This window comes from Diachasmimorpha longicaudata, chromosome 11 (genome assembly GCF_034640455.1).
Source record: "Diachasmimorpha longicaudata isolate KC_UGA_2023 chromosome 11, iyDiaLong2, whole genome shotgun sequence".
In the NCBI taxonomy this organism is placed as follows: domain Eukaryota; kingdom Metazoa; phylum Arthropoda; class Insecta; order Hymenoptera; family Braconidae; genus Diachasmimorpha; species Diachasmimorpha longicaudata.
The window spans coordinates 6650433-6674443 of NC_087235.1; the positions used below are offsets into that span (position 1 = coordinate 6650433).

A 24011-nucleotide genomic window follows, 5' to 3' on the forward strand; every position below is an offset into this window, starting at 1 on the left:
TTCTGACAATTATTATTTGTCTCATCGATTGAAATACCGGGAGGGAAGAGTTCAATCGATTGTTCAACACCTCGAACACATCGAGAAGGACGACCGGGCACTGGAGGATTGACCTTGGTCACGGAAAACCGGAACCCTCTGGCCGATACGATGATCCGACCTCCATAGGAGTAGAAAGGAAATAAATAAAAAAATAAATATGGTTTCTGAAATGAGCGACAGGTTGAAATGGTAACTGGAGGGAACTCCCATGTATAACGAATGTGTAAGTCAGTTGACGATTGGCCAGCATCCAGGCTCGTACGAACTCCGGAGCGCGGCAGAATTCGTCTACTTTTGAAAACAAAGTTTAAAGTAATCGTTCTTTGTGTTTTATTGTGAACAGTTTTTGGAATTTTTCGAGGTATTTATTCTCACAATTTATGTTGATTCTCGGACCCTTTTATTACTTCAAAGGAAATTCTGGAGGATTTGTTCTCTCCCGGAATTAATTTATTAAGAAAGTGGAAATATGTCTAAAGTCCATTTCTCAGCGGTTTGGGAATTATAAATTAATGGATAACAGTTTTCTGAGTTATTTCATGGACTGAAGAAAAGGTGTTACATTTCTTACTAATGCCAATCATTTTTGAGATATCCACAATTATCGAAAGGTAAACTCACTTTATTCGCGTTGCGTTATTTCCTTATGGAACATTTTCTCGGTTCCCGTTAGGTATTTCTTTTGTTTCTTATTCCTTCGAGTGAAATATTAAAGAATCGGTTAAAAATCGTTATCCTTTCAGAATAAATCACGTAATATTGAATTTCAATAATCAGCCATGAGTCGTGAAGTGGAAATCCTCCTAATTCTCGTCTTTCCGTTTCAATTTGAAAAATTGAATACCAACAAGTGGCCGTCCTTACGCAAATATCAAATCAATTAGCCCAATAAAGACAATTATAAACGTTTCCTGTAAAGCAATTTGGCACTGCGAAAAATCGTAATCACATGGGTCTCTAAAACTTCAGTTTCGGATCAATGAGTGTGATTTTACTCATTAAAAATTCTTCTGATTGCTTCTGATTAAACTACGTCTCCTAGTTCTATCGTCGCCATTCCAATTACCGAATTTTGATACACAAGAATGGCCGCGTTTACCCAAATGGCGAGTGAGTTCTTCCACCAAAAAACATCCTCCGATATTTCATTCTAAAACCGCAAGTCTTGGAGGTAAATACCCAATCACAAAAACATAAATTCAATTTAATTTAATATATAATAAATAGCTATTGGGGTAATTAGCTATGGATTAGTCTTATCTCACTAATTGAAAATAGTTATTACTCCGAATTGACCTAATTTGAAAATCTAGTTCTATCGCCTCCCCTCCAATCCCCAAACTTTGTCCCACAAAAAAATCCCCCTCAGCCGAAATCGCTTCGTCCACCAAAAAAATTGCATAAGCTGCAACACCATCGGAGACAAATAAATAATTACCAATAATCGAATTATTCCATTAAAAATATTAATCGCTCCGAATTGATTTGAATTAAAATCCTTCTCCCTGTTTCCCCGCTGTCATTTCCAACTCTAAAATCTGGCACACAAAAGTGTCAACGCCAATACAAAAATCAATTCCTTCAACGAAAAAAAAAAAAAAAACACATTTCTCATTGAAACACGTCGTTAATTCCCCACTCCTCGTTATTGTGTACACAACAATCATGAAGCTCTTCGGTGTCTCCGCTCATACGGGGAGAAAAAAAGAGAATTTCAGAAAAAAAAGAGAGAATCCCAGGGGTGGGGGGAAAGTTGACAGTATAGGCGAAACAAGAGGAGTACAGTAGACTTTGAGTTGTACACTTGGCAAAGCTTATTCCTAACCGAAGGAATATCGTTGGTGGCACAAACTTACAGGCAAACAGTACCGATCCAAAGACCGTTGGACTGTTCAGTTGTCTCCGAACCCCCGAAGTGTTCGGACGTTATTTGTACCGTGAATTGTCGTGACAAACCGCGACAATTTAACTACCCCAATTACCTTTAAACAAAACCCCTCAATATCTCAATCAGTGAAACAAAAGGTGATTTTTTTATTGTTTACGAGGACGACCGTAACCCGAGGGGTGGAAATATATTTTATTCATTGAACCGGACGTTTCACAATCACAAAAACGTGAGTAACTCCCAAAAACTGATTAAAAAATAAATTGTGACTGTGATGATAAAACGGTAAAATTCATCGCGAGTAATTCGCAAAGTTTGACACCCACTACGTGACAGAAACTGCATCATTAATGTCACCAGATCGGTGTAAAAATCGTCGAGTGAATTCCCCGATAAATCAACTCCGTCGAATTACCTCCAGAGATAATAAATAAAATTAATGAATAACTTCCACCGCTGAGCGATTCTCCATAACTTCCTCATCCTCCATATCGTTATGATATCGAAATACAATCCGTGGAATACAATTGACCAGCAGATCGGCAATCGATGGAGGCCCACAGGCTGTGCCCCCAGGACAGACGATAACACGAAATAATAAAAAAAAAAATCCATTAAAGAGACAAACGGAAACTTGTTGCTGCTCAATCCCGAAGCGCTAATGAGTTTAAAACTGCTGGGGTAGATTCATTGAGCCTAAGTAGGTTCAGGTGGTTTATATTTAGATTTAAAACGAGGCATGTAAGAAGTATCGATGGGTAATACGTGTGAGAGTAGATGATTAACTCGACTCGTCGTGAAGAAACGTTAGGATCACATTTTTTTTTCCTTTTTCTTCATTTCCCTCATCTTCTAATGATCGGTCTCTCGGATGCGCACCTCTAGTACCTCCTTTTGTTGGCTATTTATAGGTTTTAGAATCGAGAGGGATTTTCGAAAAAGGTGTTACGAGAGCCGCAGCTTGGAAACACGAGTCTATAACGCTCACAAACGTTCTTTGACACACTTCCCAGTTGACTACGGAATGCTACGATCATTGCCACGGGTGGTTGACTATAACGTATTTTAATGCCTATACTTGGTATTCCAGACATATACTCTCGATCATTTTTCCTTGGCATCGTAGGGGAATTATTCAATTATCTTATCGATTTTTGCGGAATACAAATGAAATTAAAAATCGATCAACTGATATTTTCATTCAATTTCACCGAGGGGTAAAAATAACTCGGGGTTTTTCTTCTTAATTCAATGATAATTCAGTCTGATTAATTGACACAAGGTACAGCATTAATTTTTAATCAGTGGAAAACAGTTCAGGCGAGGATAATCATTAACATTTGGAGTCCTTCGCTTTTGCAATCGCATTACAATAACAAAAAAACGTCAATAAAAAATGAAATGTTTTTTTTTATTCATGCGTGTGTGCATGTGTTGTGAAATGAAGTGTTGCAGATTGGACGAGAGACGCTCGGTGGAATATACGTGTGCACTAATACCGAGAGACGACAGTAATATAAATCACGATCCTTTCGAGACTTTCTAAAGCTAGAACCGATATGTATAAGGCGATATATATCGTACGAAATACGTGGATACGCATACGGAAAAAATTTGAGGTCATTTTGTAGAATTTGTTAATTCACGGGACGAAAAGAAATTGCATTCTCGTGTTTTTTTTGAAAATTTTTCATTTTATTTTACACATGATCCGTGTTTAACTTCGCAATGATAAAAAGTGGAAAGAATACACGTTCGTGCGGCCTATCACGTGTCGAGAGCGCAAAAATGTAAATTTTTTTTTTATGTATCATTTAAATTTAATACTTTCAAAGCCATGGCCAACATTTTCCATTCTTCTGTGCGCTTTAATTATCCAGGGACATGAGTCACGCGAAACAAATGGATAAAAAATAACCTAACACACGATTACCCAAGAGCCGATAATTTTCCATTTCCTCAGTAACCCAAACATTTATTATACAATGAGCAAATCAATGATGCGTCGAGCCGGTCAAATAACTGCTGACTGTGCTTTATAATACAGTGGAAAACATTTTTTTTCCTCCTTTTGTTTTCTTCATATCACACAAATTGTATTGGTGTTGGGAAAAAAAAACGTAGCTCAAGTCGACGTGTGCGGAGACAACCTGGCAGGCGGCAAATGTCGTTGTACTCACGGACACGTGTATCTGTTATTCACGAGTGGCATTTTAAAATCAGTGTAACACGCGTCGGGAAGAGTTTATGCATTTTTTAAAAATTTACACCTCTTTTTTTCACTCTCTTTTCACCCATTTTATGCTGCTATCGCGGATAAAGTTCGGAGTAGAAAGGGAAACAAGTGCGAGACCAATATATTCATGAAGGAACATAATTTTCAGTCGCTGATTTAACGCTGGGATCGATTGTTAGTCATTTTGTGCTGAAAATAATATGGAAATTTTTTGTTATTATTCAGGTGATGGATTTTAACAATTTTTTTGCGATATCTACTTTTATTTTAGGGTTTTTTTACCTCTCTCAGGTATTTTGCGCTGTTATTGCAGATAAATGTTTATAGCCGTGATAAAATTGAATTGATATTTCACGATTCGAGTCCGTAAACAAATTTCTATTAATTTTATTGAGAAAAATATTGATATGAGTTTGTAGTCTTCCGGTGGAGGATTGTATTATTTTTCTTTGGGGAGAACCTTCATCAATATTGATAGCTCTCCATCATAGGCCGATACTAATATATTTATTCAACCTTTATATTTGTATTTGCATAAGAATGCACGTGACACTGTTACCGCTAATCGAATTGCCGGCGCACCTTTCTCGGTACATGGAAAAATAAGAGAGAAAAAAAAAATGATGAAGTTGAATTTTTCAAGCAATGTATCTCGACTAGTCAATTGTAACAACGCGTCGAGACGTAATTGTTGAATAGAAATGACGAAAAATTGCATTCAAGTGACTAGTCCTAGTGATTCGAAATCAATAACGGGTTAATGACTCGTGCGTGATGTAATATTAGACACAGGAATTGCTTTCACGTGCTCGGAAGATCGAGATTCTCGAGACCTTCCCTTCTTTTATTTGTCCGATGTCAAATGGTGAAAATCGATTTCAATTGACCTACGCGGAGTACATTCTAATGTGTATTTATTGGGGAAAATTTTCACTCACTCATAAATTTATTGCCATTCTCTAGTGACACTCAGTGATTTTTCCTTGTAGATAGTGGGCTGAAAATTATGATTGATTTCATTCTCTCACTCATTTGGAAAATATTTAACAATTTTTATACGAGGATTTAGAAGGATTTTCTAACATTGTTGTAGATAAAAATCTTTTTCTAATTTCCGAATATGTTTGACGACATTGCGAGGAATTATCTGTTACCGTTGGCTCCTCAATGGCTCTCAAACATATAAAAATTGAAATATTTACTGCAAATGAGAATGTTGATGACATTTTTTAATTTTTAAACGATCACTTGGAAGATATTCATTGGAGTCTTAATAAGATGAACTGAAAGGTAGTTCTTGAACAATATAAATTATTGTCCCGTTACTGGTGACGACAATATTAGTCAGTTTTTCATTTTTAAACATTTGAATTTTTCCTCAATCACGGAAATTAATCGCTTCTGTCCCAATATTAGCGTAGATAACAATATTCCCATCAATTGTTGAACATTCTCTTGCGTAATTCTGACGTACATTCAACGATGTAAAAAAACGTCTGTTCTTGTTGAATTCTCAATGAGCCCTAAAAATATAAAAATCGAAATCAGTTAAGCTGCAGCTAAAAATGCTAATGAGTTTTGTCAATTTTCAAGCGATCTTTGAACAATTGAAACTCAAGGAAATTGTTAAAAATTATCTGTTTGTGTAATTTTTAATGAGCTCCACAGAAATTGAATTTCAAATAATTCTTCAAAGCAAGAGGAATGAGTTCCCATTACTGCTGATGACAATGTTCCTCCTGATTCTTCATTCTCTAGTCTTATTATCAATTACTTGGACTCGACAAAGCGTCAAAAAATTATCGAACCGTTAAGTATGGAGTGATCAAAGCTGAAATAAAATTGAAAATAATCCCCCAACCGGAGAAAGTAATTGCTCTCACGCTAGACAATAAACTTATCGATATTTGGGGATTTCCAATATGTATACCTTTCTAACATTCTCCCTCCATAAAATCATAAAAATTCATAAATCATCACATAAAAACGTTTCCATCACCAACCGATTCCGTCCTCCGCACGAACGTAAACAATTATCATTTCTCATTGAGTCTCTAACGACCTCTCCCGCAATAAAAAAAAATCCTTCAACAAAGAACCTCAGCATCCCTATCACTCCAAACATAAATTATCAGCATCAATACCCGATCTCCAAACGATTCTCTGAATAATCCAGACTCGCCAAGAGCTCCCTGGAACTAAACCAAAAATTCCGCACACTCGCAGATAAAATATTCACGATAACCATTAATTGTCAAACGTTTTCTTGAATAATCCAGGCATCTGCCTGACAGTGTAAAAAATAAATACCCGATCTTCTCGAGTCCTCCCCGGTGATCTTCCCAGGAGCGAAACCGAATAATCTTCAGCAAGAAAAATCACTTGCCTCACGGTGATTGATTATCAAACGATTTCTTAAATAATTCCGACAGATGTAACATCTCGCCAAAACCGCGGAGAATTATCTATTCCTCGAATCCCTAACGATCCCCCCCCCCCCCGCCCCCCTAATTTCCCGCAAGGGTCATCAGCTGCTCCACCACATTTGTTTACACTTTTATCTCCTCCGAGATTAATGATCCAAGGACTTCACCCATCCTTTTTCGAATTTAGCACGATCAATGATCGTCCTTCACCCGAGATCCCGCCACTCCGCTGGATCATTAATTGCTTTCCAATTGGGTAATCCCAGGCAGTAAAATCGAGGATTGAAGGAGCTCTGATTGGTTGGAAAAAAAACTGGCCAACAGGGCGAAACGAATTATTCTATTCAGATAATGAATTTTTCATCCTCGTTCACCTCGGTGTAAATAAACGGGTAATTAATTTATGGACTATACTGAGTGGTTGGATAGTACTGTGACAAACACTCTTCGTGGGTAGCAGAACTATCGGGCATTAGTCGGTACCTGTTTCTCAGTCCTTGAACTTTTATCACCGCACTTTCCGACCGATACACGTGAGTTATTGGTTGATTATTTTTTGCGCTTAGTCTATTCGCAATCAATGTCTACGATTGATTCATTCTCCTGCAATTAGAATAGTATTCATGGGGACACTATTTGTTGTTATATCTTTTAGGGCAGGTCGAAGGGGGAATTTGATTTTTCGAAAGTCAGTTTCTTTCGAAATTTGGTGATTCCAAATTGGAGTATTGCTGATTGGTATTGAACAAATTGAAGTAATCAATATATTGCAGTCACTTCCTCTCGCATTCCCCCGGAAATCGCTGAACCAGTTTTCTAAACGAATCTCGCAATCGCAGCCTTCTTAATTACCCCTTCATTGGCAACGTAATTACGGCTAAGTAACACTCAATTCAGGGAGCTCCCTCCATCTGATCTGTTCATCTCCATTCTAATTTTCATTTGGTGGACGGAGGAGAAGCGATTCGAAGGTCTCGACTGCTCGTAAAAATTCTCAACCCGCGACTGCATAAACCACTCGCAACTCCCACCGAATAGCGCCGATAATCAGGTATTTTCGGTCGTATTTTTTGATCGATAAATTGGAAGGCAGTCAATCGGGTCAATATTTTGGTTCAGACATTTCTGTCGTACTCCGACAAAGAAATGACACGCGTGAGCAATAATTCAAGTGTCTCGAGTAGCTCCGGAATTGATAAATGTTTTGCGTGTGACTCATTGTCACTTATTTGTCCTATCGGGTTTCTCCATTGTCAGTTGTTGGAGCGTTAAACAGTAGTAGGTATAAAAAAATCAGAAAATGTTCTGCAGTTCAATAAAATTAGGAAAAAAGTGGAAAATTTTTTTGTGCAATTTTCCAGACGATGCGTTGAATTAATCGATAATTTTTTTTTGTTTATCCGAGTATAAATGAGTATAAATTTCATTTCCTCGCTTCATGTCAATGAAAAAGGGAACATATTTCCGGAATTATTCACAACTGAGCATGACCAAATACTTCACATGCACTTTGACTTCAATCACGAGTCCAATAATTCCATGACTAAGTGAGAATTCATAGAAAAGAGCTAAACAATCGGAAAAATAAAATAATCTTTTCAATTCGAATGAAGTTGAAAACCGAGCAAAGTTATTTTCACTGTCAAATTGCTACGTGTCACTTAGCCATGTACTTTTATCAAGTAATATACGTGCACCAAGACACAGACCTAGTTTACACAATACCCAACAGCCTATAGAGGAATAGAATCCATGTTAATTGTTCGTCAACAATCTTCAGTCTCCTCCAATTGATGATAAAGCACGCAGAAGATTATATTTTGTTAAACTATTGATAATTTCTTTGATCTTTTTCTATTCAAGTATTTAATTTAATTTTTCCCTGGAATCCCCTCTTTTCAATTAATTACTCCTAACACTGACTCACAAACATTTAAACAGTGCTAGAATTTAACATAATTAACCTCCACACTTAACCAAGGTGTAATGAATTATTGAAAAATTCCATTTCCCTAACATCATCATGTGCTTTTATAAATAATGAATACCCGATCAATTCATTCACGAACCGTTAATTAATTCTCTCGTAATGAGTCTCATCGTACTCATACTCCACAAAATGATTTTCCAGTTGAAATGAATTAAGGTATTCTTCAACAACTGTTACTTTCCCCACCCGGGGATAAACCTGTTCTACTCTTTTAATCAGATCTTTGCAATTTTTCTGCAAACGCCTGTACTCATTGACCACCTCATTGTTTCCCTCGTTCCCTCGTGCACTTCTGTCTGCATTTAAATTGATTATTATAACGCAATGTCTACCAGCGTGTACCTGGAACGCTGAGCAAGAATTTTATAAATGTCAGATCATAATTAGACGCCGGGGAAATATAAATATCGGGGGTTTTTTTCTCCATTTCTCAGCAAATCCCATTAACTATGTGATTGGCTTCGACGTCGTTACGTTCACTCCTTCAATTCACGTCTATTTTCATCCTCTGAGGATGATTATAGTCAATAGTTAACCAGAAAAATATTAGAATTGAGGAAATACTTGGTTTTGTAATTTGAGCACACGCGCAGCCAGTATTGCTGTTAAAAAATCATAACCGATTTGCAATTGTCGATCTTGTTAGCAAAACATCCCACCAAACCACGGAATACCTCTCATTAATCTCATCTATTGTCAGCGCTGTTTTTACCCCGTGTCTCGAACTCTTGACAATGTAGCCATGACAAGTCTTCTTCTTGTTTTGATGATCAAACCGAAGAGAATAATTCAGTGGAATTGATTTTGTTTAATAGCAAACACTGCTGATAATGCATAATTGATGAGTGTGGTAATTCCATTATTCACATTTGCAATTGAAATGATTTTCCCAAGTGCTTGAGGAAATTGGGAAAAACTACTCATCTTCGAGACTTAGACTGTTGCTTCGTCTCTCTTCTTCGCTTTGAATAAATCGGGGAAATCATCATCAATCATCTGGTTTTATACTCTAATTGACAACTGCCTCTAATTGAGTTCATCATTATGCAGCACTTAAAGTGAGTTTCTCGAGTCAATGAAGATATTGGGAGATTGATTTTCCTTTGATGTAGCCAATGAATAAACATTGATAATTACGCTCAATCCGACAAGTTATTCAATGAATGCAATATGACTTTATTATTTGGTTTTACGGAGAGCTACTGATGATCCCTCTAATATCGATCACTCTCTACTCCACTCGATAACACAATTGTTTCTCAATTTTTAGGTAGCCAAAAGGTAGAATGGTGGCATCGCAGAACGATGGTGGCAGAAGTGGAGGTGATACGAATCCCGCAGCTGGTGAGCACGAGACAGCAGTTTACACAGTATCAGTGAGTGGTGGATACAGAAATGAGGGATACAAAGAGGACAGTGGTGATGGCATACCCCCAGAGCCAACGAAACCCCCGGCACTGCCGGCCCCCGAGGATGACACCCAATCCCGCAAACTCAAAATGTCACGCAGTGAAAAATGGAGAATACTGAAGAATATTGGTACAGTGTCAGTGGCATTTATGGTGCAATTCACAGCCTTCCAGGGTACAGCCAATCTTCAGTCATCGATAAATGCCAAAGATGGACTTGGCACTGTATCGTTGTCAGCTATTTACGCTGCCCTGGTGTTGTCATGCATCTTTGTACCAACATTTATGATCAAGAGATTCACTGTCAAGTGGACACTCTGCTTGTCGATGCTGTGCTATGCACCGTACATTGGCTCACAATTTTATCCCAGGTTTTACACCCTTGTACCTGCTGGTGTACTGCTGGGTCTTGGAGCTGCACCCATGTGGGCAGCTAAAGCCACTTATCTAACCCAAGTTGGTGGTGTTTATGCCAAGCTCACTGATCAGCCTGCTGATGCTATTGTCGTCAGATTCTTTGGATTCTTCTTTCTTGCTTGGCAGACCGCTGAACTCTGGGGCAATCTCATTTCATCTCTGGGTGAGTCATTTTTATCCTGTTATTATTAGAGTAAATAGTGGTGTATTTTTTAAATGTACGAGTGACGTCTGTATGAATATTTTTTTTACTCACAAAACACTATTTGTGAAAATTGCTCAGTGAATTGAGGTAAATTCGAGACAGTGCGGGCGAGTTCGCTGTCTCCAGCGACTAGGAAAAAAGTATTATATTACATAAAAATATCGGTGTTAAACGAACCGAGTGAATGTGAAAGAAAGTTCCGGAGGATATATATACAAAACGTGTATAATACTTTCACGAGACATGCACATCGCCTGGATGATTCCCGTAGTTTATTCAACATGCTTCATTTTGTATCGGAAAGTTTCGAGAAACTTTGATTTTTGATTAATGACATTATCATTTGCCATGATGAACTGCTTTTGCGGGAGCGCTGGGCCAGTGGAGTGGCTCAGCGTTTGATCTGGCGCACCAGTTAATCATAATCGTTTGAAGCGCGCTACAATTGTCTCGTTTAATGAGGGAGACTTTCTTTCGATTTAAATCAATTGCCTTGAACATGTTGCGATTCAATCCTTGACAATTGTCGAGTCACTTCTGATCGATTGTTTGCATCGAAACTGCTTCTCCTCCGGTGCAAAGTGAAACTGAAACGATAAATACGGTTCTCAGCATGAGAGGTACCGTAAAGAACCTTTACCCACGTGCGGGGACACGTGACCACGACTTTATCAGGGAAATTAATTTTTTAAAAGCCTAGAATTGGTGCTGAATAAAATCTTAACTTGATGGTTGGGAAAAATCCTGAGTTGTTGAGGAAAATTTCTAGGGATTTTTGTTGAAACTTCATGAGACCACAAAAATTCACGCACCACTCGCAGAAAATGTCAGAAAATACTGTAATATTGAGCCACCAAGAGACTATAAAATCCTCAATATGTTCATCTCATCCTGCCTATGTGTATCGTGAATAATTATGAGTATGACGTCAAAAAAGAGAGGCGAGAGAACCTCGCCGGCCAGGAGTCGCCAAGCACAACCGTAGTGTCTGTTCCCTGGTTATAAGAGGCGAAAGATCGCCTCGGGCGAAACGACAAACGAGATTTAACCGGTATAAACTCGCATTACCCGGCTTTCCTCGGCTCGTGGCATTCACGTGCTGATGTAGTGACTTCGGACAATTTTTAGTACGAATTACTGTTGATTTATCTGAAAAATATTTTGCATAAAGTATTAAATAATTTCGATTGCTCATCTCGATAGTGTAAAAAGTCATCACGAGAAAAAAAAAACATCTAAATAAAACATGTTTCAGGGGTAATGAACATGAATAACGTGTGTTTTTATAGTTTTATTTTTGCTTACGGAATTGTAAATTAGAGGCACCAGCAGTAAAAAGTGAAAAATCAAAAATCAACAGGTTTTATGGCTTTGACCATTCAATTACGTTGGATATCTATAATTATTTTCTTAAAATAGCTGCTGAGCATTTCTTCGTGCTTCGCCATTACCCAGAAGGTCAAGATCGTTTCGAGTCCTTGCCAAGGCCGTTATACAAACCCAAGTGAACATTGCCCTCGGGAATACCGAACGGGTGAACGATACGAAGCTTCAATGGAGCTCAACAAGAGGTCTATTACTCTGAAATATTTAATTTTCCTGCCCTAGCCAATTTGCTTTTCATCGTTCGATACGATACTAGTCGAAATTAAATATTTGCAAATCAGAGACGAGAGTCGTTATCGCACAACAGAGGAACGTTTTGAGTGATAATGGTCTTTGCGAAAGCAAATCAATGATAGGAGGAACTGTTAAGGGGACAATATTTTGACAGTTCTGAGATATGACGCATCCTCCACTTGTGCAAACCCTCAGTCTGCGTCACTGTTCTATGGTTTTTATCCTCTTCTTTCGTCATAGAAAGATGGGGCCCATGTTTATGGGCAAAAAATGTAAATAAAAATGGGGCCCGCGTCAGATAATTATCAATTATAATGGACCGACGAGAAAAAAAATTAAACTTCACAGGTAATCCGCCTGAAACCATAAACATCCCGTGGAAATCCCAAATTGATGTCATTCATCTCCTTCAGTCGTCGTAATAGACCACTATAATCATAACAACGCGGTAGCTTCTGTATCTCTCGCCTCTCTGGTACCACAATCATTTTTACGTTGTAGAACTTCTACCTGAACAGGTGTTTTCGTGATCGCTTAGACAAATTCAGTCGTTATCGTGACGTTTTATTAGTTTTAGACGTCAATCAATGGACGTAACACGAGGGAATTATTTCATCACCATGGTAGAATCACTTATCGGTGAAATCTCCAAGTCGCCGGATCGTTGTTCGGTGTTTCCTCACGTGGAAAAAAACAGAAAATTTTTCGAATCACCTGTGTCAATTTGAAGAGAGTTATTTTATGGAATCGTGGACATGTTTCGTCGCGTTCCGCAGTTTTGTCAATTATCAGACAAAATGTTTCATCAGAAGGAATGTTTACCAATGGATTGAGAAATTAGTCAATTCTAATTGATTAACTGCGTAGATGAACAAGTACTTTGAGAACAAAAAATCACGCAATTATGTGTTTTGCAATAAAGTGGTTTCCTCTGGTTAAAAAATGTTAATTACCCTTGAAAATGATTTATTGGATGTTTTAATGAATGAATCGTAGTAAACGAATAGCTCGAGATGTTAGATATATATTGCACTCCCGGATAATGTAAAGAAAACAAAATTATATATAATGATACAAAATCATCGCTTATTTATTTAATGGGAATAAATTCAGGAATAAAATAATTCAATCAAGTTCTCAATGAGGTTACATGTTATAGCATATATATTATACATAGATGTACACGATAGTATGTACGTGTGTACATAATATTCATAAAAGAAAAAGATAAAACTGGGAAGCGGGAAGTTTTTAATATTCTGGCGCCCACCGAAAATCATGCGCGTGCCGAGCACGTGTTCTCCCCTATCTAGACAAATATTTCCTGCTGGCACCTGTTACAATAATAATTAATATTCCCTAAGAGAATATGCTAATGTCAAAACTTAATACTTTATAAAAACATTTGTCTAGTCCAGGGATTTTGATGAAATTTTTGTCCCGCCAAAGAAACCTCCCCAATCAATATCTCGTCTTCTTTCAGTCCTGAGTGAGGGAGAATTCGGTGGTGGTGGCGATGAGAATTCCACAAACTTCAACCTGGAGAAGCTGAGCACATGTGGTGCTGCATTCTGCACAATGGGTGGTCATCACGAAGTAGAACGTCCCCCCGAGTCTGAGATCTTCGAGATTTCCTCCATCTACCTGACGTGTGTCATTGTTGCTGTGATAATCGTTGCCCTCTTCGTGGATCCTCTGTCAAGGTGAGCTCCCCAGAAGCAACAAAAAAAAAAAGTATTCAATCGACTGAGCCATGGACACCGGAAATGCCTCGTTAATTCGTAATAGAGAATGATTAATGTACGTCGTTTCGTGTCAGACTGATAGGCCATTCCTTGAGTTCCGATCCTGAACAAAACGATTCACTTATCGTAAGTGTTCAGCACTCGGTTGTGTTAAAATTGCAGGGCTCAGTCTCCTGCAACTTTGAGACGATTTTTTTCCACTTCTCTCAGAATTCAATATTTTTTTTTCACTCAACATTGGAGTTACGAAACAGATGGCTAATAAGCGAGTATCACGGGATCCTCGGAATATCCCTACCATTGTATATCCGCCATAAACATTGCTCTGCTGGTGATTGCAAAATGGCATACATCCGACTTGGGACGCGCATCGTTGCACAGGTAAAAACCGTATGCACGAGGTTTACGTAATTTTTTTTTTCTTCAGCGATCGTTGACGATTTGTATTTATGAAAAATACACTGGACCCAATAGCATTTGCCGTATTTCCGTTGATAATAGATTAATGTACAGGCGGTTTTATGAATGGAGGTGATCCTGTTGATGTCAGAGTACTCACTCTAAGTAATTCGTGACTTGCAATAAGTTTTGCATCGAGTCATTCGAGAGTCGGTGGTTGATTCAAGAGCTTTTGTGCGAGAGACTTCTTGAATAATCACCTGGAAAATTACTATGATTTATTCGGCATCATTACATAGAGTTAACATCGACTTTTTTATTGAATCGACGCATCCGCTGATGTACCTTCGCGAGATCAGGGAATTTTCAGTAATTTTCAATATTATTCATTCACTAGTGAACAAAATCCTTACTTTGGAGCCTGAGGAAAAGTTGATGGGCAGAGCGTTCCTTCAAATTTCAAGTCATGTCTCAGATTAAATCCCCTCGGGAGCACAACGTAGAAACGATATTTTTTTCGATTTCTCCTCAACGAAACAGTCGAAATATCGTTGATTACAATTTTTTCGAGGCTCTGCCTCTCGAGAAATGGAATTTCTCCCGATCATTCGCTATCATTAGCCCCAAAAAGACGAATTTATCCGCAGTAAACATCAGTTACATATTCACGAGTAGAGAATGAACGGCTACAGTCAGACGCGGCGCTCGATCATCATAAAAACCAAGCGACTGTGATTAAAATCCCATCACGTCTTCCGGCAGTACTGATCGGTCTTCAGAATATTCTCGACGATTTCCCCGAATAATTTAACATGCTATGAAAACATCCTCGATGACGTTGATCTGCGCGAAAAATTCTCAAAAATCTCTATGTACGATCCAGGAGATACAGTGATAGAAAAATCGATGAGTTCTTCCTCGTACGTTCGTCGAACCTGTCTAGTCGATGGAATGCGTCAGATGCGACACACAACACCTCTGTTATGCACACACGCGAGTCCTTTCACCTCCGGTCACACGAGAGATCTAAATAATCCATCAACATTTAATGTCAACTAGTAGTCTCATTTTCATTTTAATAATTGCGATCGGCGATTGATAAAGCGCGGAGCGATGGCTCTGACGAGTCAACGAGGTTGTGGGGAGGGAGGGGGTATATTTTTTCTCTCATTTTTTAATGACTTTATCGTCCGTGATATCTCAATCCCTGAGCGTTACGCAATGACAGGTGTATGCATTTAAATCGTATACACTTGCTCACCATGTCCGCCATTTTAACTCGGGGCACAAGGTTAAGCTACTGGCGTAACGGTTTATGATGCTGTTTTTATCGGTTTTTTAATTCGCCATGTTCCTAAAATAATAAGGAAGAAAAACATTTTCAACGTTTATTATAATTTTCGATTTTTAATGGAAAGAATAGATTTTTTAATCCCGCAATTTCCCTCTTTCTGGTGAACGTAATTTTTTTTTCTGTGAAAATCAAACAAAAAGAATATGTCAAGTGAATGAATGTTGGACCATCGTGGTCTGTCAATCATGAAATTTAATTTGAATCACATCATCACAATAATTCTCTTCGCAAATAAAAATAAATTGACTGCACAGCGATGAAAGTAATTTTCCACTTGTTTATTTTTAGAATCTGCAACAAACTCGATTTCTAGTTTTTACCATTCAATTCAATGGAGAAAAAAAATGGGAAAGTTGATGACTTATAATCAATAACGCTTGATAAAAATGAAAATGTTTTATGATAATGACTGTTGAAAACATTTTCCCCCGTTGCGGATGCGAAAATTCATAAATCAATTCACGATAAAATCATTCAATATTCCTGGAAATAACTTTATGGTTTCTGTATGTATCATCGGCGTCAATCGGGTAATTATCCTCTGCTCCAATCCCCCCACCACTGGTTAACGTGTGAGCGACCATGAGATGGAGAGGATAACCTTGCAAGGCTGTCTCCACTGTTGATTTTTTTTTTCCTATCGACGTTGCTCAGAGGGAGAGGGAGAGTTTTTCATGTTCTCGGCATTTTCTCGTCGTTTTTTTCTCCATTCATGACGTTATTGCTCCTGGGCATAAACGGTGATTCAGGGAATACTTTACGATTGCATTATGAGTTGAATTATGCATTGAGATTGTCGATGAGAGTGCGGAGATAGGAATGCACACGAATGAATTTTTTCGCATTCTCGGTGGTGGGATTTATCAGGTGGATACGAGAAGAATTTCTTGATTCTAATGGAGCACTGAAGCTCCCGTGACTTTTGTGTTGTTCAACTAAACAAAGCATTGATAATCATGAATCATTGTTTCTCTCAATGCTATTGAAATGATAAATAATCATGAGAATTGGTGCGAGAAAAAATTCAAATTTATTTACTGTCATGAGAAAATTTAATGTCTCACGCCTTTACCTGAAAATCTACGAGACAAAAACGATAAAGTACTGACGTTGATAATCTAACCTGATAAATTCAGTTATTAAAAATGCAATCCATTAGAATAATTCAGATCATGATCATGGGATTTATAAAACACTCCCGATTACATTAGTATTCCCCATCGGATAATCCAGAGACTAAAAAAATCTTAAACACGTTCGCCGTACCGTGGAATGCGGTCCCTGTACTATATTATGTCGCTTTACCATCGTTAAAATCTCCTGCTTCTCATATATTAATGTTTTAGTCGCCTCTCGTGGACCAATAGCCCTAATGCGCTCAGTGGTGCGCGGTGGCGGAATTTATTTCTCAAATTAGTCACAGAGACAAATTGGGATGAAATAAAAAAATGAAAAATCAAACACCGCGGTAGAATTGGGCGGAAAAAAATGCCTGAGGCTCTGCAAATCTCTGATTTATCCTGACACATTGTGTTCCCATGAGCGGAGGTCATAGAACTTGTTTTTGACCGTGTGAGATAGTCTTTTTCGTCCAGACAGACGCATACGATCATTTTTTATGATCGCACCATGGGAGTCTACGTCGTGGGGATTTGGGACTCAAATGTTTGCTTCACGAAATGCATTTGGAGTTTATGACAGCACTTCGAGAGCTATTTGAGGATTCGAAGAAAATAATGGAGAGTGTTTTGTGACACTAGATAGTTGACACTAAATATTGCACATCACATGGTAATAAAAATATTTTCCTGGGGCCATAATGGATTACTAGGAATCAACTTACATTTTGACCGCATTTTGGGTAGCAGAAGAATTGTTTATGGTTTTTTTTTTTGAGGAAATGACAGCTGGGAGAATGATGAAGGCAAAAAAATTTATGGGAAAAAATCCAGTGCTGGTGTAGGTACAAAATTTTCAACGAAAAATAATTAAAATTTGGTATTCCTCGTCATTTTCAGAGCAGTCCTTGAAAAATCTTGGAATTCCATGAAAAATCATGTAAATCGTAGAATTTCCATCGGTCTTTGTTCTCTGTATTACTGTGATAGAATAAAAGACGTAATTAGCAGAATCTATTTCACTAATCAAATGACTCATAATGAATTCCCTGAAGCAAAAAATGAGGATATCCTTTGATTGCCTGTTTTCCCCGAAGAAAAAAAAATGCAACAAGACGATGGGACATAATAACGAACGCCAAACAACATAAATTAACGCAAAAAAACAATAATTATCTTCCGGGAATCAACTTCTGTTATAATAAGCCGGTCGCTACAATAAAAAATTTATATTTATGCTCACCCGGTTTCCCGTGTCGCTGGCCATTTACTTCCTCCTACATTATTACCGCATTTATTGGACTGATGTAAAGAGAAATTCAGAGGATTATGTTGGCCAGACAGTCCACACGATGGACAAAAAAAAAGGACGTTTACGGGACTGACGCCATCGAGACGACGGTTATTCGGTTCGCTCATCTTCATTTTTTTGAATTTTTATTTCAATTTTTTTTTCTTTGACGCAGGTATGGCGAGAAGCAACGTCGTGTCGATAGTGTGGAAATCAGTGGGATACAGTTGCTATCTGCAACTGCCTATCAACTCAAAAAACCGTACCAACAGCTCCTGATTCCCATCACAGTATGGATCGGGATGGAACAGGCATTCATTGGTGCAGATTTTACTCAGGTATAACATAAAATTATTACATGATCAGTAGTATTTATTCATTGCACAGATACGAGTTAGAAAATTAAAAACTCAATTTTACTGAATTCAGGACAAAAATTATGGAGCAGAAAAATGACATGGGAACGATGTCCTCCTGCAATTAATTGTTGAACTTTCGTGAAACTCATTCACAAAAAATAATCATCCGTATTCACTCACGGTATTACGAAATATCCTTGAGTTTCCTTGAAAACAAGAGGAAACGAGTGAATTGAAAATATTAACCCTGAACTTGACTGATGAGATCTTTCGATAATATCCGGAAATCCTGATCGGGACAATTTTCATTTCGCTTATTTTTTGAATAGACACATTATTCATGAGTTTGTCTGAGAGCTTCCGGGACCTAGCGATGATTACCAGTGGGAAGGTCTAGCAGTCACGTGCCTACACCGATTCACCACACGAACGTAACCGTAATCACTCGTTGCGATGATTGATGAAATTGAATAGTGAAAAAGAGGATAACGAATTATCATTGATACCAGGCTATTCATGATTTATTTCGATGATTTCGAGTCATTTCGATGGTTTCTGATCCCCGACAAAATCATTCCGATGATGAAGCTGAAATAGCAAAAGAAAAAAATACAAAAATTAATGCGAATGACTGAAAAAACCTCTTATGGTCTCAGGAGATGATCTCAATCGGCGAAAGTCAGAAAAAAATCACTCCCAGCTCGCGTATTTTTCTGTCCTCGAGTCGTCCAATGTCACGTTGTCCCAAAGTCGGTCAGGAATTTCACCAACAACGCGAAATTATCGTATGATTATTCCTACCATTGAATGGTACGCTCCCACAAGCTGTTCTCTCGAATAATTCCCAATTGGCTCTGGGATGTCGACGAAATGAAAAGGAATATAAAAAACCCATTACCATTTCGTTATTTTATCGCCCTCGATTCATTCTTTGCTTAGCCATGACGAAATTACTTCCTCGCAAATGAAGGCTCGATCGTTATTAACGAAAAATTCCGAAAATAATTTTCCTGGTGAGCTAACGAAAATAGAGCCCTTCATTCCATCGATCAAATATTTACTGAATCGCTGACATGAAAACTGGTTGATAGAGCTATATTTTCACCTATATCAATGTTTATTCGCTCTACGCGAGCCCATTTAATTTGTAACAACTGTTTGAATGAATGACACGGAATTCGTCGATAATTTTAGATGATGAAAAAGCTTTTACTTATTTTTAGAATATTTTCCTGTGGTGTAATATTGAGAATTAAATGGAAAAAAATTTAATTCACGTGGGAAATGATTTTTTTTCCTCTTTAACAATTAATTAACAATTAACAATTCTATTTCAGGCTTATATATCATGTGCCCTCGGTGTCCAAAAAGTCGGCTACGTGATGATCTGCTTCGGAGTTGTGAATGCTGGCTGTTCACTTCTCTTCGGATCAGTCATGAAGTTCGTGGGAAGACAGCCCCTGATGGCCCTCGGGGCAGTGGTTCACGCCGCCCTAATCGGTGTTCTCCTAGTCTGGAGGCCTCATCCCGAGAACTCCTACGTCTTCTACACTGTGTCAGGCCTCTGGGGTGTGGGTGATGCAGTGTGGCAGACTCAAGTCAACGGTGAGCATTAAAAAAATTAGCCAAAAAAATTCCAAACGTCAGAGCGATGAATTTGCATGAGATTACGATCGCGGAACCCATCACAAAAATTCAAATCACAAGTTCGATAACCGATCGCAAGTTAACGCCATCGATCAGTCTCTTAATGACAGGCGCAGGTGTCACTGTTGACAATTCCCATTTCCTCATTCTCCACCTACAAAGCAGAGTAAAAAATTGTTTGCCGAGGATTGTCCTTCATATACCGTTTTGAAATGGAAATGTGTCATTAACCAATCGAGGGAGAGATTACATGCCGACGTAACGTATGACAAAATCAAAATGAAATAATAAATTCGAGTATTGTATAATAGATTCCGGGACTCCGAGGGATCATAGCGGTTATTACGGGCCCCACTGTGAATGATTGATTAATTTTGACACGCGATAATTCCACTGAAATGTCGGAAACTATTTTTATTTCTTCACTAAATATAGGATCATTTTTTATATTGTTGGTACATGATAATTTGATGAACAATTTGTGGGAACTCTCAATTTGGGTTGAATCATTCGGGGAAATTAACAATAAAAAGAGAAAACTTCGGGTCAACATGATGCTGAATATTAATATTCAAACAAATATTCAAGTAGGCTGTAAAGTTTCTCTTTATATTTCTCCTCCGAGTTCCTTGAATTCGCGTGAATTTTCAGATGCATTTTAAATTACAAGAGGTTTTTTCACCTACACGGGATTTAATGCCACCGCAAAAAAACAATATTTTTTCCAAAGGCACAGGTTCTGAAATGAAATGAGGAGTGTCAAAGACTCTTGCCTGTTTCGAAATAAGGACGGGACATGTCTAGTATTTGACAGATGATATTTGACAACGTCGGGTGAATTACGAAATTCCCATTCTATTTCCATTTGCTATCGCGTTTCCCACATTAAAAAAATATAAATTACCAGCAGCAGAATTTTTTACGCGTTCAGTAATTCTTTACTGATTTATTGTACTAGAGTCCCTGACTCCAGAGCCAAATGTCCTTGGTAGGACATTATTTTTTCGGGTTTACCAAGATGTTATCGTACGTCACAATAATTTCCCTTAATTTTTTTTCACGTAACCGTCCCTTTTGCCCCAGGTCTTTATGGCACTCTCTTCAGACGCAACAAGGAGGCTGCCTTCTCCAACTATCGTCTCTGGGAAAGCGCTGGTTTCGTTATAGCATATGCCTACAGCACACACTTATGCGCAAGAATGAAGCTCTACGTCATGTTAACAGTATTACTAGTTGGTACAATAGGTTACATAATCGTGGAGATACTCCACAGGCGAAAGCAGAAGAGATTGAAGGCACTTGCTGAGGATCCAAAGGCAGCAGCAGCCGCTGCCGAGGCAAATATGCCTGAGGAAACTGACGATGAGAAAGACGACATAGACGACGACATAATCATAACACATCTCTGAATTATTCAATCGGGTGGATTTAATGAAAAAAATGCTATTATCACAATCTAACGAGGTTTGTCCTCAATTTTATTTATCAACGGCCTCTAGGGTTACCTCATTACGACGTCTCTCAAGCCAACGCTCGTCGGCCCGCACACAAAATAATAAATACAATGAAACATTAACTATCATGCGTTGCCGCGTGCTGGACGACGATCGATTATTTATGAGGACGAGAGAATTATGCTTGAGAGCCGTTTGTGTTTTATCGTTGACACGATCATGGGAGAGAACGAGGGGTTAATGAGGCGAAAAAAAATGTTTTGTACATTTATTAATGAAAAAAGGATCTGATAAAATTTCCTGATTGAAGAGGGAATTTTGAATCTGAATAATCATGAGATATCGATTGATTTAATCGCGAAATATCGTCAATTATATTCTTAACTAATGAAATTCAACAACGGAAACAACAAAGCAGTATTTTATAACAAAACAATTGTTCTCTTTTATTTTGTTGCCTGAGGGAATTCAGTTTCCGTCCCACGTGGTGCATTAGCTCAAACGAGTAGCCTCCAATGTAGAATTAGTTGTAGATAAAGTGGTAGGTGTTTGTCAAATTGGAGAGATTTATGAGTTTAAATTTCGCATTGATATTTTATTAGGTAAATTAATCGGTCTTTTTTCCCTCGGCTCAGGTACCACGTACTCTTCTGCAATGTAGTCCTCATAGGTGATTGACAGGTGAATATATATTTTTTATTTTGCGCTGATCAATCAGATAGATTACTTCACATGGAATCGAACGATCTATTCGGAGAATGTGAACGCTAATGCGGAAGAGTTTAAGATACTTTTCAGTGTATAATGAACCGGTGACCTTGGCAGGACCGGTATACCGATAGAAAATTCATTGGCCTCGTGGATAATACCACGTGTCCTCGATCATCAGTGGTTGAGATTATTTTTTCTTCGTTAGGAATTGATAATCGTGATGAATTCCTTGCGCATCAGATTTGATGAGGATTCGGGGCGTGCGAAACTCAAACGCGACAATTTGAGCCGAGAAAAAAGACGACATAAGTGTACTTATTAATCCTAGAAGTAAGGGGAGACTGTACTGGAACTTTGAAATCGTGAAGGTCTTTTAAAACGAAAAAAAAAAACATTTTTTTTATTCATGGTATTATTAAAGACCCAAATTTTTTCATGTAACTTCGAAGAGTTGAAAAAAGCGAATTTCCAAAAAGTTTTTAAACCTAATTAAGTGTCGTCGGAATCCCCTGTCCAATGAATGAAAAAACCTCAATATTTTCTCATTTTTTAAATGAAAAGTTTTAATTAAATTGAGACGCCAGAGATTTTGAAATTTTATTGCAGTCTCCCCTCAGAAAACAATTACTATAAGCTTCATTGAAACATAAAACAGCCGCGGAACAATTATGAAACACAATTAGCAATTAGCACGAAACGAAATCCTATAACTCGGAGTTAGTAGACAAGCAGTTGAATGATTGTAATAAGTTCGTACATTAATGAAATAATGAAAAACATTTACATATCTCCGATGAATATCATCCAGTACTATTAAGGATTTCATTCACACGATTCTCGGGACCATTACGTCTGTTGTTAATTGATTAAGAACTATATATTCTTCGAAATAATTATTATTAGCTGCTAGACCTAGAGTTGTTTAAATCTGTTTACAATGAAAATGCGAATGAGGGTGACATTAATCGATTAAATCGACGGGTATTATTGAAGTTGTATAAGCGTCGATGAACGATACTCACACGATTGAATGATGGAAAAGGTATCAGTGTTATTTCTCATTGTTTACATTGTCCTTGGGACTTACAACCGAGGGATGAGTTGGTTGGTGTGCGTTAATGGTTATCATTCAAACACTATAAATATGTTTTCATCCGGTTGACGCTCGATATTTATCGAGCTCTTGGATTTTATTGTACAGTATCATTGTAGTTCATAAGGATAAATAATTAACAATATTATTATTCGCTCCTCTTTCGATTACTTTAATTAACGCAGTGTAAAATTTAATGCCATTATGTTACATAGTGATTGTAATTGATTAAGGATATTTTAATTTAGTTTTTAGACGATTATCATTTTATTAAATGAAAAACCATTAAGATAATTATGTTGTTTATTTATTTCATTTTACATATATTTTTGGTCATTATTTACCTAGCTCAGAGGGACAGTGATTTTTATTAATTCAGAAGATGAGAAAAATCAGGAAAAAACACGTAATAGTCATCATCGTTATGGCTTTAGTTCAGTTTATTACTCTATGTTTCTTTACGTAACACTTCAAGCATACATGATGCTCATTAGACACCAGGTGACAGACAACTAGAAAGAAATGAGACACTGAAAATGCAACATTGGCCTCATACGCTGTTTGTCATTCTATTTTTATCAACTTACGAAAGCTTATTCTCAAAAGG

The 24011-nt window shown here is 37.7% G+C and overlaps 1 protein-coding gene across 2 annotated transcripts; it reads left to right on the top strand.

Annotated features, from left to right (window-relative positions):
• Positions 1-295: 295 nt before the first annotated feature.
• LOC135167433 (UNC93-like protein) lies at positions 296-23698 on the top strand. Of its 2 annotated transcripts, none has more exons than XM_064130618.1 (6): positions 296-403; positions 9853-10571; positions 13717-13936; positions 18316-18478; positions 19837-20104; positions 21230-23698. In XM_064130618.1, exons 2-6 carry the CDS (start codon positions 9869-9871, stop codon positions 21553-21555), a joined length of 1680 nt encoding a protein of 559 aa, XP_063986688.1. In that variant the 5' UTR covers positions 296-403; positions 9853-9868; the 3' UTR covers positions 21556-23698. The 2 variants fall into 2 exon arrangements, with proteins under 2 accessions (XP_063986688.1, XP_063986687.1); XM_064130617.1 differs by lacking the exon at positions 296-403 and adding an exon at positions 1832-2159.
• Positions 23699-24011: the final 313 nt, after the last annotated feature.

Excerpts from the sequence above, each read along its gene's own strand:
- LOC135167433 (XM_064130618.1), top strand. The coding sequence starts at position 9,869 with ATGGTGGCATCGCAGAACGATGGTGGCAGAAGTGGAGGTGATACGAAT. Across the intron at positions 13,937-18,315 it reads TTCGTGGATCCTCTGTCAAG|GTATGGCGAGAAGCAACGTC; the intron begins GTGAGCTCCCCA and ends TCTTTGACGCAG. Across the intron at positions 18,479-19,836 it reads TTGGTGCAGATTTTACTCAG|GCTTATATATCATGTGCCCT; the intron begins GTATAACATAAA and ends ATTCTATTTCAG.